General features: G+C 49.1%; 1 protein-coding gene across 2 annotated transcripts in view; it reads right to left on the bottom strand.

Moving 5' to 3' along the window:
• The window catches only part of HS6ST2 (heparan sulfate 6-O-sulfotransferase 2), a 281,438-nt gene extending 266,840 nt beyond the window's left edge, over window positions 1-14,598 (bottom strand). For both annotated transcript variants that reach the window (XM_081808238.1, XM_081808239.1), the window contains exons 1-2: window positions 14,171-14,598; window positions 12,790-13,308 (exon numbers count right to left, since the gene is read on the bottom strand). In XM_081808238.1, coding sequence (XP_081664364.1) covers window positions 12,790-13,308; window positions 14,171-14,598 — 947 coding nt within the window. The remainder of the gene's footprint in view (window positions 1-12,789; window positions 13,309-14,170) is intronic.
• Window positions 14,599-15,823: the final 1,225 nt, after the last annotated feature.

Genomic DNA, 15,823 nt, shown 5'->3' with positions numbered 1-15,823 from the left:
ACCATGATTGAAAAGCAAAACAAAAAATGACATTCAATGGGGAGCACCGCAATCGTGCTCATTCCAATCCAACTATATTTTTTTAAAAGGGGAGAGACTGTCAATGTAACTGCTCACTTCCATGCATGCAAATCCCATATGCAGCCTTTCACTTAGCATTCAGCTGAACTCCAGAAAATCATGAACCACTTTCCTACAATAGGGGTAGATGAGGTGCCTGCCACACAGGACTCCTTCCTTGAGATGAGCTAAGCTCATCTGGCTTCACTGAACAGTCTAGCTAAGCCACATACATACCTTTAGCGCCCATGTCAAAAGTATACCCCCTCTCATACAGGAGAAACTGCTGCAAACCCAAGTGTGATTTCAATCTCATCATAATGGATCTTGTGACATCCAGGTCTCTAAGGCCCTCGGTAATAATTTTTCAAGGCCATCTGGAATAAATAGAAGTCTCACTCAAAGCTGCATGTATGCAAATTTCTGCACTTTAAATGGATTCTGTCCTTAAGTGCATAAACCAAAAAGCATGGAAGCAATTGGATTAGAAAAGCAAGGGTTTTTTTTTTAACCCCCCTCTAATTGGCATTAAGTCACCAAACATTGTCAAACACATATCACTTGCTTAATTACTTTGTGTGCACATGTGTATATCTTTATAACTTCATAAACATATAAATGAGAGGGAGATATGCAGATTTAATGTACACCCATATGGTTATAAATACAAAAGCTGCCAGAAGATTGTAAAATGCTATACTAAAGCTAAAATGATATCTTTTTTATCTTTTGCTTTGCTTCCAAGTCACAAAGAACAAACTAAGAGTGGTAGATGCTAAGCATGGATCCCTACCTAAAAGGAGAAATATGCACAGGCCATTTTGTTCAATAACGCAAAATATTTTTAAAAAATACCTTGCTTCAGGTCCACAGTCACATATTAGCGTAATTGTCTTTCATTAATCTTATGGTGTGTTTATGTGTAAAATCGTTTCTACGTGTCCATTAAAGTTCGTATTGAAGTGACTTTTCATAAACAGCCTACTATGCATCATTCACCCCAATATGCTTCATTTCAACATTGCTTTCATGAGATGGAGTTGACCTATTACGCTCCTAGAACATACTGTACCACCCTCAGCAAAACCAATCACGAAAATAATAAGTAGTTTTGCCTCTAGTGTATCTAGTAAATAGGCTCCATTTTCCAACCTTCGGGATGTCATGCCAGCTAATCTTCTACTTAGCAAAGTCTCAGCAGTGAGGTATCTGCCAAGATGGCCACCATTCCAAGGTCACACTGGCCTCTGGTTATCGTGGGCGTCTTTTTCCCATGCTTCCAATGCCGTCAACCTAATTTCTTGGCCACCCGCATTAATGTCTGCCAGGCTGGTAGGCCCATGCTAATTTACATATTCTCTTTTCCAAAGCCACCTCTTCCAAAAGAGAGAGAAGTGTGACTCCTCTCTTCGTGATGAGCCCCCGGGGATGAGAGCAGGCTTCAGGATTCATCACTTGGTTTTGGAGAAAGTGTCCTTATTTGACTGGCTCCTTGTGTTTCGGGGCTATATGAACTGATCTGGCCAAACTCGTTCACACTGCCCTCCAAAGGCTGTGTCTACACAGACCAAATGCAGCAAAAGAAAGCAATGGTCATTTATAGAAACAGGCTGCGGTCAGAGCAGTGCAACTGACATTGCTAATGAACCAACTGCCAACATTCCAGAAGGACTAAGATGCTTTGGCCTCTTACAAATCTTATCAAGTGTGTGCACCATATTTTAAGTCCACATGGGGCATAAATTAAAATACAGTTAAAGTCCTCATTTTCCTTATCTGAAAAAAAATCTTTCCTCTAACGTAACTCCTTTCTTTTTTTATTTCCCCTTAAACAGCATTCTTCTGTGTACATCAGTGTCGAAAGCATTTGCAGTATCTTGGATATCTACTTTTTTTTTATTGTTGGATATCTAAATCTTTATTTAAGAAGGGGCAAAAAGAGCTGCAGAATTCACCCTTAAAGAGTAATTTTTACTGAACTTTCTAAAAGATGCTTTGAAAAACAAAATCAGTTAACAGGTCTCCATTTTACTTAGCTTGTATAGTAGACACGGCCAAAAAACGGGTAGAGGCTTTTGGAAATTTGTCTGCAAATTTAGCAGACATTAAAACGTATCAGACAGGACATGTAACCCAGCTGATTTTAACTGCCAGCTCCAATATTCGCTGGCTGGGGAGATTTGGGCCCAATTCTCTGGTTTTGTTTGTTTGTTTTTTAACTTTCAATGGGTTTTTAAAACATCTACCTTACAGGGCTGTTTTGAGGATTAAATGAGAAAAATACATGATCTGCCCTTGGCATAGGCCCTGGCTTAATAAGTACCCCAAAATCTTAATAGGTCTTCAGGGAAAGTCAGGCCAAGCTACCTGGGTCAAGCCATCACTTTCCAGTACTTCTCTTTGACAAAGTCTTGGAGTTCTACACTCTTGCATATGAATTAGGAAGCCTGATGTGGTCGGTGAAGGATTGGCGATACTTCCAAATATATCAGACTACTAATGTTCCTTCTCATGCACTCAGATAGAGCCTGATCCCTTGTTCCTGCCTGACTGGTTACAGCATCTAGTGACTAAGCACTGCATGGGCAGATCGTATGGTCTGTAAGATATTTACTCACTGAAGTTTTTCCAGACTAACTTTACAGCTTAGTATATGGTCTATTTTTACAAGCGTTCCATATGTGCTTGAGAAGAATGTGCGTTCTTCTAATTGGGTGCAGGTCCACTGCACTGAGCTTGTTAACCAAATCTTCTGTATCCTTACCCATTTTTGTGTTTTTTTCATCTGTCAATTTCTGAAAGTGGTTAGCAGATTTTACAATGTCTCCTTATAGCCCTGTCAATTTTTGTTTTATATATTTTAAAACGGTATTAAGTGCGTACGAGTTTAGAACTGCTATCTGAAAAGTGGAACTTTTTGCCATTATTCAGTGATCCTGTTGATCCCCAATAAAGGTTTTGCTTCAGTCTATTTGTCTGATACCAGTTTAACTACTTCAGCTTCCTTCTGGTTAGTATTTGCATACTATATCCTTTCCAATCCTACCTATATCCTTATGTATTAGCTTTGTCTCTTATACACAGCACGTAGCTGGATTTTCTATTCTCCTCCAGTGTGATAATCTGGGTCTTTCAACTGGGGTTTAGTCAATTTCTATTTATTTATAACAACTGAGAAGCTGGCTGCCAAGATCAAAGGACCTGTTTAAAGTATCTCTGAGTTTCCTGGCTGTAACTGGTTACCCTGGTCAATTTCTAAATACTCTGCTTGCAGTCATTCTCCTGTGGGAAGTTAGCAAAAGTCCAATGATCTCCATCAGTGAATTGGAGCTGGTACTATACTGAAGACTTGTCTTTATTAGTACAGTTATGGGAGAAAGTCAATTAATGCAAGGAATGGTGCACACAGACCTAATCCATTTGATGTAAATCAATGCATTACACATTTCAATTGCTCTGTATTCCTTCAGAAAAGTGCATGGAAGTGATTCATTAGAACTAAACTCTTCACAAGAAACGGACCAATTCTCTTAGGCTCACTAGGGCATCTCTGCTAGTAAAATTTAAAAAGCAATCAAACTGAGTAAGAAGTCCTTTTTGCAGACATTTACATTGGGGAAGAACATGATTCTTGACAATTCAGAGTAAATGAAGTGCAAATTATTCTCTTATAATATATCCCAGAATTGAAGCTTAAATTGTGACTAAAAAAGAATCCACAGTTTAATCAGAAAAATATATTTATTGGAAATTCCCATGAGCTCCTATTTGATACATTTATATCATAGAATAACAAGTTCATAACTATTGCTAAGTTATAAATATGAAATTTATGCAGAATTTGCATGTATTGAATTTTATTTTGAATTTGCAAGTGTGCCTATATTTGAATATTTATAATATTCCAGAAAAAGCACAGTGGAATGTGCAAGACAGATTTATTTAGTGTAATGCTCTGAAATGTGTCAAAGTCTTCAACACTGTTCTTAGAGGCAAAATGGCAGAAATAACAAATGGGATGCAATAAGACCAACAGAATAATCTGTGAAGTCCAATACCCAGTAAAACTAGAAAAGCTCTTTTGCCAATAAATATTTTACTGAAGTTAGACAAATATTTCTGGAAGCTTACAATGGCATTGTATTAGAAGATATAGACCATTAGTTGGATTCTTCATTATGCTTTAAGGGAAAAGAGAACATTCCCACCCATACTTTTTTTTCCCCCTAAACTCAATGACTAGATATCTTATTTTATTTGTCATGGAATGTCGATATTAGCTTTTCCACTGTGAAGCACATTCTTTTTTTTTTTTTTTTTTAAAGATTTTATTTATTTATTTGAGACAGAGAGAATGAGAGAGAGAGAGAGAGCACATGAGAGGGGGGAGGGTCAGAGGGAGAAGCAGGCTCCTCGCTGAGCAGGGAGCCTGATGCGGGACTCGATCCAGGGACTCCAGGATCATGACCTGAGCCGAAGGCAGTCGCTTAACCAACTGAGCCAGCCAGGCGCCCGTGAAGCACATTCTTTACGCTGTCAAAATAACTAGTACCTAGAACGGAGTTTTAGCGGAGTTTCAACAGCCGGATTATGCACCTCAATGTATCTAGTAGCCCCTCAGATATCCAGAGCAGTTGAGGAATGAAGTGTTCTAAGCAACTTAATGCATAATTTATAAATTTAATTCGTAAGTATATTCATTAATTTATAAGCATAATTTAATTTATAGTTAACCAGGGGAAATGCTCTTACGAAGGAAAACTGCTCTGGGAGGAGGCTGCCCCAGCAAAGTGGACTCCCTTTCTTTCCAGAATGAGGGCAACTCGAGCACCAACTGACCTAATCTCTCAGTGGTGGCTGTTTAGAAAGAGCCCCAAGACTTGACTCTTATAGCCAGACCATTAGCTCTGGTATCTGCTCACTTGGAAAGAGGCTCATGAAGATTCAAAGTCCAGGCTGCCTTGGGTGGCTCTGGCCAAGCCGAGCAAGTCTTATTATTTCCAACTGCGTGCCATTATTAATTTCCTGTCCCACTTAATTTTTAAACAGAGAAGAAACAATAGCCATATACTCAAATATCTCTATGATGTACTGGTGTAAGCGTTCCATGGTTTCTTTGGCGTATGATAACAGCCACTCATCAAAAAAATCAATAGCCGATTCCTGACTTATCACCTCCGCCTTTCAGTCTGAAAGTTTATTTAGCTGAGACTGCTCTCCTCATTAAGAACTCCCCCAGATACTGGGGCGCCTGGGTGGCTCTGTCAGTTATGCGTCTGACTTCGGCTCAGGTCATGATCTCTGGTCAGGGTCCTGGGATGGAGCCCCGCCCCATCTCCACTCTGCAGGGAGCCTGCTTGTCCCTGCCCCTCCCTCTCTCCCTCTCCCCCTCCCCCTCTGCTCTCTCTCTCTCTCTCTCTAATAAATAAATAAAATTTTTAAAAAAAGAACTCCCTGGATATCAAGAAGCTAATGAAATAGCCAGCCATGGTCTTCAGGAACCAAAAAGTTGACATGAGTATAATTTATCACAGCCATGATAAAACATCATTTTAAAAACTGTTAATGTTTACTTTTATTATAAAAGTAGTGCATACTCATAAAGGAAATGCAAAACCCTCAGAGAAGCAGAATAAGAATAAACCGGGGCGCCTGGGTGGCTCAGTGGGTTAAATGTGTGCCTTCGGCTCAGGTCATGATCCTGCCCAGTGGGGAGCCTGCTTCTCCCTCTGCCACTCCCCCTGCTTGTGTGTGCGCTCGCTTGCTCTCTGTCAAATAAATGAATAAAATCTTTAAAAAAAAGAATAAGAATAAGAATAAATCACGAATTGATTTACTAATATCCTGGTATTTTTCTTTCATTCTTTGTCTTTTACGCTTAGGTTGGGAGGAATGGGAAGATGTTTTTGTGTGTGTGTCTCTCCGTCTCTCCCTCTCCCCACTCCCTCTCTCTCTAACATAGCTGTAGTTATACTGGGTCCATAATTGTCTATCTCTTTTTCCCTTAGCTTTAAATCACCAGCAATTTTCCATACTCTCTGAAAAGACATTTAAATGATTTTCTAATAATCCTTCAAGTGGATATACTGAGATTCCTTGCACCATTCTCCTCTATGTGAATGTCCAGATTTTTCCAATTTGTTGCATTTATAAAGAACTCCAGCTAGCCTCCCAGTGTACCTAATTATATCATCCTATACTTACCCCCCCATGGCATTTCTCACAATTTTAAGCCATTAATTGTTGGTTTCATGTCTATCTTTCCCACTCCATGAAGGCAGGAACCACAACAGGGCCCCCAGCACACAGCCCAGTGATAGGGGACACAAAGTAATTATTTGTTGATTAAAAAGTGAAGAAATAAATGAGTGAGGGAATGAAAAACACATATAGGATTATGGTTTTCAGTAAAATCCTGGAAAAGAAATTTTGGGTCAAAGAAAGAAATATTTTTAATCTTCTCCATTTATGTTATCTAATTTATTTCCAAAAGAATCCTTCAAATCTATATGGCCACTAACGATGTATGAGAATTATGGGATTGATGGTGGTGGTGATGTATGTTGAGGTTTTTTATTTTTTTTTTAATCAGGGCTAATTAGAGAGGCAAAAGGTGTTCCTACACTTAATGACTTAAAGTTGCATACCTTTACTCCCAGTGGGACTGAACGGTTTTTCCACATCTGCAAACTAGTTGTGGGTCCCCTGTCGTAACTTGTCTGTTCATATCCTTTGTTTTTCTAATCAATTTGTAGCAGTTCCTTATACAGAAAAGATGTCATCTTTTTCTCTGTTTTATTTGTTGTGCCTATTGTCATCAGTTTGACAATATGCCATTTCATTTTGGCTACTTTTTGACAGATGAACAGTTCTCGTTTTTATGCAATCTATCTTTTCCTCCCTTCAAACATCCTTTGCCTTGGCTAAGAGTCCCACGTGTGAGTTGCAGCTATCATTTAAATAATAATGCCAATTGTGAAAGCAGATTAACTGGGTTCACAGACTCCCACATACACAACGAAGCCCTCATCTGCCCCAGAGTGGTTTTCCCTTCCCTACGAGTCCGGGCAACATAGACCGGCCACAACTCTGTAGTATGTATAGTGCCCACCCCACCCACACTAGATCCCCTTCTCGACCTCTCTGATTTGATCACTGGTACCACCTCCACTCCAAACTAGAAATCAGGGAGGGGCATTCAGCTGGACTCCAGCCTTTGTTTCCTTTTGTATTTCTTACATTCCTTCCATCCAAGGGCTTCTCCTACTCACTGGGGTTCAACTTCCTCATTGCCATCCCAGGACCTCGACCATGAGGCCTCACCCCACCTCCCTCCTTCACCCTGTCCCAACCATGACCTTCTCAGTTCTGGCCAGCCCTGGCTAGGTGAGGCTGCTGAACCGCACGATGCCAGGAGGATGCCATGCCCACCCACAATGTCTCTTTTCTTCTAAATACAGCCCACCTATTCCCAGACGTGTTCCTGAATACATCTCGCCTTTTTCTGGCCTGTTCCTCATTGTTTAGAAGGAATGCGCCTGAGAAAGTATCTTGGTTAAATCTCCCATTCTACAGAGGGGGATGGACCTGCCCCAAATCACAAGCCCCCCCCCTTCACCTCTACCCCCACTCTGACCCACAGTTCTGCACTTTGCCCTCTAATCTTTATGGACTTGAGGCTGAAGACGGTGACCTTGGCTTTTCTGGCTTTCTCTAGGCTCTAACCGCCCCCAACTTCTAGCACTGTGCAGAGATCACAATTCTTCAGAGTTTCCTGATTAGACATCAACTTCCCCATAAACAGATGGACTTTTCTCTGTGTTTCACTATATTCCTGTAAAGGTGTGACATTTTAAAGACATGCTTGATATTCAAATCATTTCCAAACAAAATTCATCTCCTTTATTAAATGTCTAAGATACCAAATTATTTTGTTCTGCCGTAAACGCTGCGAGAGCAAGGATGACATGCCTTCCCTGGAAGATAATGGGCAGTTTCACAAAATTTTGTTTAATGAATAACGATGGAAAAGATGACTAATCTTTAATGTCACTTCATACTACTGAAGTTGACGACAGACATCTATAAAAGACAAGCTCTGACATTCTTCTTGCTGCATAACACCACTTCTCTAAAATTACTATTAAGAAATGCTAAGTCTGAAGAGCCTTTTATACTACCCCAAGAACTGAGAGGTTTTTAAATTTTATTTTATTTATTTATTTGAGAGAGAGAGAGTTCGTGCGGTGGGGGGGGGGGGGTTGGGAGGGGCAGAGGGAGAAGGGCGGGGCTCCATCCCAGGACCCTGAGATCATGACCTGAGCCAAAGGCAGACACTTAACCCACTGAGCCACCCAGGCAGCCACCCGAGAACTGAGAGTTTTGTCAGGACTCTGACAACACGTCTGCCATCCATGCGGCAATGCTAACAAATCCTGCCCAGGTTCGACAGATGTGACAGCGAGTTTCTCCCCTTCTCCTGCGAAACAGATGGGAGAGTATAGCAGCTCCTCTCAAAGGCAGCTGAAGAAATGCACGCTGGGCGATGAAGCTGCCCCCCGTGAGAGCCAGGTGGCCCACAGCCCGAAGGGCCACAGGGTGGCATCGCTGCAAGCCAGACCTATCAGCCCGCCTCACTGCCAAATCCCAAACGGGAAGGAGTGTGAGTGTGGGCACGGGAGGTGTGATGGGCACAGGCACCATGGGGTTCCTGCGAAGATGGAGCTCGTTCAGAATAAAGCCACCTTTTTGGAAGAAAGGGAAAGAAAAAGAGAGCTTTTCTCCCTATAAATGCCTTTTAGTCCTTTCCCGTCAGGGATAGCCTACTGGATTTTAGATGACAATTAATTACTCTTCCGTATGGCTGCTGGAAAATTCAGAGACACTCAGAGTCTAGGATGCAACAGGAATATCATGCTCAGAGCCTCTGACCTGTAGAACCACAGAACCCGGCCCATGCCCCCTGTGTGTGCCAGCCAACACAGTACCTGGCACAGAAAAATGAGGCCAGCGCACGTTCCCTGTGCCCAATTCGGAATTTCTCCCACAGACAGAGTGGTGCTCTGGAGTTGGCTACAAACAGAGGGAATTTGGCCTGAGAAAAGCCTGCAGAATTTGGGAGTTTTAACAGCTGGTAAGCAAGAATGTTTTGATACATTTTCAAAAAATGGTCTTAGAAATTCTAGAATGAGCAGGACTCTTTTCTGACCCCAAACAACATATTGGTAGACAGATGCATGAAATGCAATTTCTAGTTTCTGTCTTCTTCTTTTTTTTTTTAAGAAATATTATTCTCAAAAATAAACAACTTGAACCTTTTGCCAGCCCAGCATTCTCTGTCTTTGTCCTCACCAGGCAACGTGCTCACAGTCATTTCTATTCAGCAGTTATATATCACCCGAGCCCGCTGCCATCCCCGGAGGCAGGGAAGCATGGCCAAAGTAGCACTGGGAGCAGGATTCAGGGTCTTGGCTTGCAGCCACGATGGCCTCTCACACCCCCTGTCATGTGGATAGATGGCTGTGAGTCAGAAGGTGGCCCTTGTTGCTGCTGGGCTCTCCTACTGATGCTTATCCACCAGGCCCCCAAGCGTGCTCCTATCCTGTGCAGCTTTGTGGTGATTTCCAACATGGCAGCCACCCAGCCACGAGACCCCACTCACCCACCCACCCCCAGGGAGCAGAGAGCCTCAGGGAGCTAGAAACCTCTTCTCCCCCCCAGGGGTGTGGCAACCCCGGTCCGATCCTGCGTCCAAATTCACATGGGTAGTGCGTCACTGAAACCGGGGACGATGTGGGTAGTACCACTATCAGTTCACGTTTATCCAGGACTCCCTCTGTGAGCATCACTACCACGAAATGCCTCACTGTGCTTGGGCCAGGACCCCGTTCATCAAGGCGCACTCAAGGGAGCAGACAGAACTGAAGCAAGATTCCTGCCGGGCCACCCCAGAGCTCGACGACCTTGAGAAAGTCCGGCAACCCCTTTGGCCTTCACTCTCATCTGATAAATGGGGATACTTTTGCCCACAACACCCTCTCCCCAAAGATACTGCAAGTTTATGGCGAAATACCAGAGATAAGTGGATGTGAAAGCTCAGCAGACACTGGGATGCACACTCCATACATACAAGGCCTGGACAGGCTCCAGTCCAAGGTCACACAGCTGGTTCATGGCCGGCCTGCAGCGAAGGCCCAGGTGTCAGGACTCCCAGGCCAAACAGGCGCGGCCCACTGTTGCCCTTGGTTCAGCGGAGCACAGAGACCACCAGCTGGCCCAGAAGGCCACTCCGCGCGGGAACTCCGCACGGCTGACTCTCATCTCCCGAGGCGGGCTCCTCACCCCCACGTGGCACTGCTGCCCCCGTGTCTCGATTTTCACCACACACACACTCACACACACACACTTCACGCATACCTTCACTCCTCTAGATTATCAGCACTCACTGAACTGGTCCTGAAGGCGGGGATGTATCAACACCCTGGGAAATCCTGGAACCCTCCAGCTACCGCTATTCTTCAAGATGAAGATTTCTGGAGGTGGGTGGAAATTAATGAAATAAAAAGATGCCCTTGGGGTGGCAATGTGTTTCTCTGGCAAATTTTATTTCATTTGTGCAAACGGTGTGAAAGATCCGGTAACTCTGACTCTTTAAAAAGTGGGTCTTCTTCAATTAGACTAGATGGCACTGTGGTATCACCCTTTTACGACTAAGTAAAATCTCATTTCATGTCAGATAATGTCGCTTCGATTTGGGACCATCCAAAAGGGTGAACCCTCCCCTTGAGGATACTGGTTATCTAATGGAAATTTTCTGAGGGAATGTGCCAAGAGGATAGTGGCCACCAAATACATAATCGGGACCACATTTGTAAGGTGTCTTTAGGGACGGCGTCACACCCCAATCTACATGTCCAGAAGGATTTTCAAAGGCGCATGTGTCCTGTGGAGCTCTACACCTACAAGCTCCAGCAGCAAGTGAGATTATTTTCAATATTGCCGAATTGTTTGGGATCTTCTTAAATAAATCCCAGTATCTTAAGGTGACAATGACTTACACAATTCTTACAATGGACTGAGGCGACAACCTTCCTGGAGCCAAGGTTCTCTTAGGATGGAAAGAAGAAAATCTAGTAGGGCTGTAAAGGCACTGAACATTCAACAGATTCTGCCAGAATCCCAGCATTCCAGAAAGGCCGCTGTAAAGTGAGGGAAAGGAGCGTGAGCAGGGGTGAGCAGAGAGTCAGAGGGCTCCATTTGCTTGCGTCTGGAAAGAAGAAACTGCACTGGCTTTTGCATTCCAGGAGCCCTCTGCAAGGCATCTCCTTGTCCAAGGCACAGAGTAACCTGCGGCGGGGTGCGGGGGGAGGGATTGGAGCTGTTGAGGCAGCGGAGGTAGGAGTTGGGAGCGGGTCCAGGTAGGCAGCTGCTGAAAACAGGGCCCCTGGGGTCGCCTGATGGAGAGGCAGTGAGCACAGCTCACAGCCGTGTCCTTGCCTGCTCAAAGACCCTTCCAGACGCCCCCTGGCAATTAGACTCATCCAGTCCATCCCCTGGACTCGCCGGCCCGGCCCTGATGTGTTTTAGGGACAGTGGCATAATCGGGGCCCTGGCTGGAGCAACTCCAGCCCAACACGCCCTTCTCCCCCTCCCCCTTTTATGGCACTCCGTGACCTCCAGCAACCGGGCATTGCGGCTGCATGAAGGAAAATGCCCTAGCTTCAAAAGCAACTGGCTACAGGCTCTTCATTAAATCACCATTTTCCGCATCAGCCCCGGGGGTTCCCAGCGCGTGGGCTGCTGGTCCCCCACGCTGGGGCTCAGGATTTGTACATGTACATCTGGAGGTTTCTCAAGAGCGAACCCCACACGGGGTCGGGGCAGCGTCCCAGCTCGCCCTTCGGCATGCAAGGTGCCCCCTCGCACTCGCAAAGCGCTGCGGATGGCCCGAGTGCTGCCAGGAGTGGGGGGTGTAAGCTGGGTCCCACCAGCTCTCTCCGGGTGTCCCCAAACAGCGGCAGAGGAACACCCACTCGCCCAGGGAGAGCAGAACCAGAGGACAGAAAAGAGAGTGGCAAAAGTCAAGGAAAAAGAGAAAAATCAGAAAGGGTAAAAGAGAAAGAACGAGAAGCAAAGTGAGAAGAGAGGGAGAAGGCAAGAGCGAGCGGCCAGGGACCGACATGTACCGGAGCAAGAGAAAGAGAGAAAGCAGATAGACGAAGTGAGAAAAGGAGGTGGGGGGAGAATGCGGGAGCGGGAAAAGGAAGAGAGGGCAGAAAGGAGGCTTCGGAACCGGGGTGCAGAGAGAGACGAGAGGGACTCAGGGACCTCACACACACAGACCGGTTCTTGCCGGCGCTCGAGCGCGGAGTCCGCGTGCGGTACCCTGTCCCGGCGGCGGCCGAGGGGGGGCGCTCGTTCGGGGCCTCCCGGCCGCCCCCCCTCCCGCCCCCCGCACGCACTCCCAGCCACCGAGCAGGCCAACCCGCCGACAGACAGACGAGCCGTCCCGGGCCGCAGCGGACAGGCTTCCTGCGGCCGCCACGGCGCCGTGAGCGTGCGCGCCAAGGAGTCTGGCGCCCTCCCAGTCCGGGCGCACCCGCCGGGCCCAGAGGTGCGCACTGGGGTGCCGGCAGCGGCCAGCCGCGCCTCCCCGCCCTCCGCCCGCCCAGGCCCAGGTCCGCTCCCGCGCTCCAGGGCCCCGCTCGGCCGCGGGCGCGGCGCACTCACCTGGACGGTCTCAGTCTGGCGTCGCGCTTGCCGTCCACCACGGCAGGCACGCAGCTGGTGAGCTCGGTCCAGTCGGCGTGCAGCCCGCAGCTCCAGCCCGTGGAGAACCTGGAGAAGAGCCAGGTCTCCCGCTTACCGGGCCGGTGGCAAGTGCATTTCTTCTGACCCACGCGGCACTCGCACGGCTGCTCCAGCTGGATGTTGCGCACCAGGTGGCGGCCGAAAGTGGTGCCTCCGGTCTTCTGAATGTGCAGGAACACGATCAGGTCATCGCCCTTGATGTCGAAGTCTACCTTGCGCAGGAGGTCGCGGCGGCTGAAATTGTAACGGGGCACGAACCTGGCGGAGCTCTCATCCTCCGAGCGGTACGGGTCCGGCATCGGGGAGCTGAATGCCTGCAGGCGGAGGAGCTGACATTCTGTGCCGGGGCACACGTACTGGAGGACGATCACGGCAAATAGGAAGAGCATCACCAAAGCCAGCAGCAGCTTGTTGGATTTCTCATCCATGTTCCCGACGCTGGGGGAAACCCAAGCTCGTTACGTCAATCCCGCAGTTCAGCCCGCGCTCGCCGTGCGCCCGCACCGCCCCCTCCCCCTGGCGCCGCCGCTGCGCCCCCTTTCCCCCTCCCCTCCACACCGAGTACTCCACGGCGGCGGCGGCGGCGGCGCCCTTCCCCGCTTCCTTCCTTCCCGGCAGGCTCAGCGCTGTGGCTCCTGCCGCACACCCCCCTCCCCCCGACTCCTTCCCGCTGGCCGCCTGCCCTCTCCCCCCGCCCCCCCCCTCTCCGCCGGAGCTCTCCGGAGCCGCGTCGCGGGCTCTGGTCCCCACGGGACGCCGCCTGGCCCGGTCGCCCCCACTCCCCAACTCACACCCTCCCCCCGGGTCCGAGCCTCCGCGCGTCCCGCTCCACTCTCGGCGGCTCCCATCCCCGTCCCGCTTCGCCCACCGGACTCTCCCCGGCGCCTGTGCCCCCAGTCTCCTGGGCGCGCACGCCGCCGCCTCCCCGCCCGCCCGACTCGCGGGCTCCCTCCCCGTGCGCCCCGAAGCCCTGCCCTTGCCCGCGCCCCGTTGCCCACCTTGGAGGCCGCCTCGAGTGAGCTCCGAGCCGGGCGTTCGGAGTTCCCCCGGGGGGACGAGTCCGCCGGCAGCCCGACTAGCGAGCGGAGACGCTGCGCTGCCGGTGCCCGCGGAACGGCGGGGAGGGAGCCGCAGCGTGGCCAAAGGCGCGCCGCGCCCCTCCGGAGCCCCCGAGCCCGGCCGCCACCGGCCAGCTGGAACTTTGCGCCCTTTCCTTCCCCTCACGGCTGCCTTCCCTCCCCGCACGGCTCCTGCGCGCCCCGGCCCGAGAGCGCGAGTCCCGCTTTCGCCTAAAACGTACCTGGCTAGGGGGCCGAAAATCTTGGAGAAGATCGCACCGAGCACGTGCTTCAGCGAGTGGCCCAGGGCGGCCAGGCCCCGAGTGAGCAGGGCCCGGCAGAGGGAGCCCAGGTCCCAGCGTCTCCTGAGGTCGTGCATCCGCCTGCGGCGGCCTCGGGGCAACAGCGCGAAGAGAGGGGTGCGCGCGGCTCCCGCCAGGGAGGAAGACGCCTTTAGGGGCTCGTCCAGGAGCGGCTGGGAGTTGAAGCCGCGAGACACACCCCTAGGAGGGCCCGCGCGGACTGAGGCGGCGACTGCTCCGGGCCGGCTCGCTGCCAATTCGGCCTCTACTCTGGAATGCCGGCGGGGACAGGTGGTGCGGGCGGGCGCTCCTCGCTCCGGTTGCAGCGGCGGCCCGAGCGCCCGGGCTGCACACGCAGGCAGTGCCATTCCCCCCTTCAGGCAACTCAGGGTACTAAGGATCGGCAGCGAGCTTGAATTTATGTAATAACGCCTCGCGCCTAAGAGCTCGAGCCACTTCACAAGCAGAGGACCTGGGTTTCTGCCTGTCTTGGGGAGGACTTGAGGTCACTCCAGTGAGCGCATCACTCCACTTTGGCTGGCAATTTCAACCTCCCCTAAAATAGCAAAGGCGCAAATTGGACCTTTTCCCTCTGTCTTTGCCAATTTCCATTCTCCAGCGGAAGCGGGGGCATTTTCTGAAAAGGTAAGTCAGCATGAGGGAAAAGCATGAGCAAAAAAAAAAAAAAAAAAAAAAAAACGTTGCAGAACGGGAATCAGCTTTTTCAGAGCGGAGACTCACCCTTACTCCTCTTCTTGCTGAATCCCCGGCATCCAGCCCCGTGCCTACAGGAAGGCTTCACTCCTATACGGTTTAGTGAAGGAAAGATACACGACTAAATACTACCTCAGAGTGGGGCCATCGAATCCAAGATGATGTGGTAAATGAGGAAACCGAGGTCCAGAGAGGGAAAGACGTTTGCCCGGGGGTCACACAGCAGAGCCCCGGGGTTTAGACCCAGAAAACCAGGCACCATCCAACCCATTCCCTGACACTGACACCACCTCCTCTCATAAATAGGTGCAGACCATCCTCAAGCCCTGGTGTTAAAAGGCACTTTTTGGCTGTAGGGACCACAGATGTAAGGATGAGCAAGGAAAGAGGGGATGTCCCTTCAGGACAAGGTCCCCGGGAGCTCAGGGCTCAGACTGTTCCTATCTGATTGATCAGGTGGGGCTTGCTGTCTATCAGGAACTGATGTTTCCGCCGTGGAGCCCCACGGCTGCAGAGGGGGGCACGGGTGGCGCAATGTTTCAGAGCAGCGCTGTCGGGGCTAGGGAGAGGGGCACAGTGAGACAAGTAGGGGGTGGGGACAGGTCCCTCAGGGACAGGCTCGCCCAGTATCTCCCTCAGAACATTTGATCCCTCTGTGCAGTGAAGCAGCAAGCACCGGTCTGAGAATCTATCACATCCTTGCTGGGCAGCCCTCAGATAATCACTAGCCCCTCCTGAGCCTCAGTGTCCTCTTCTGTAAAATAGGACTCATTCCTCCTTGGTAACCATCTCGGTCACCGTGAGGATGACCCTTGGGCCGTTTTACGCGCTGTGTTTACCTGCTGCCCTCAGCTCGGATGTGCCCGCTGAATCAGTCAC

The sequence above is a fragment of the Leptonychotes weddellii genome, chromosome X, assembly GCF_054177405.1.
Source record: "Leptonychotes weddellii isolate Sample4059 chromosome X, ASM5417740v2, whole genome shotgun sequence".
NCBI lineage: Eukaryota > Metazoa > Chordata > Mammalia > Carnivora > Phocidae > Leptonychotes > Leptonychotes weddellii.
The sequence above is the reverse complement of the archived record's forward strand: the minus strand, read 5'-3'. Positions and strand labels throughout refer to the sequence as shown.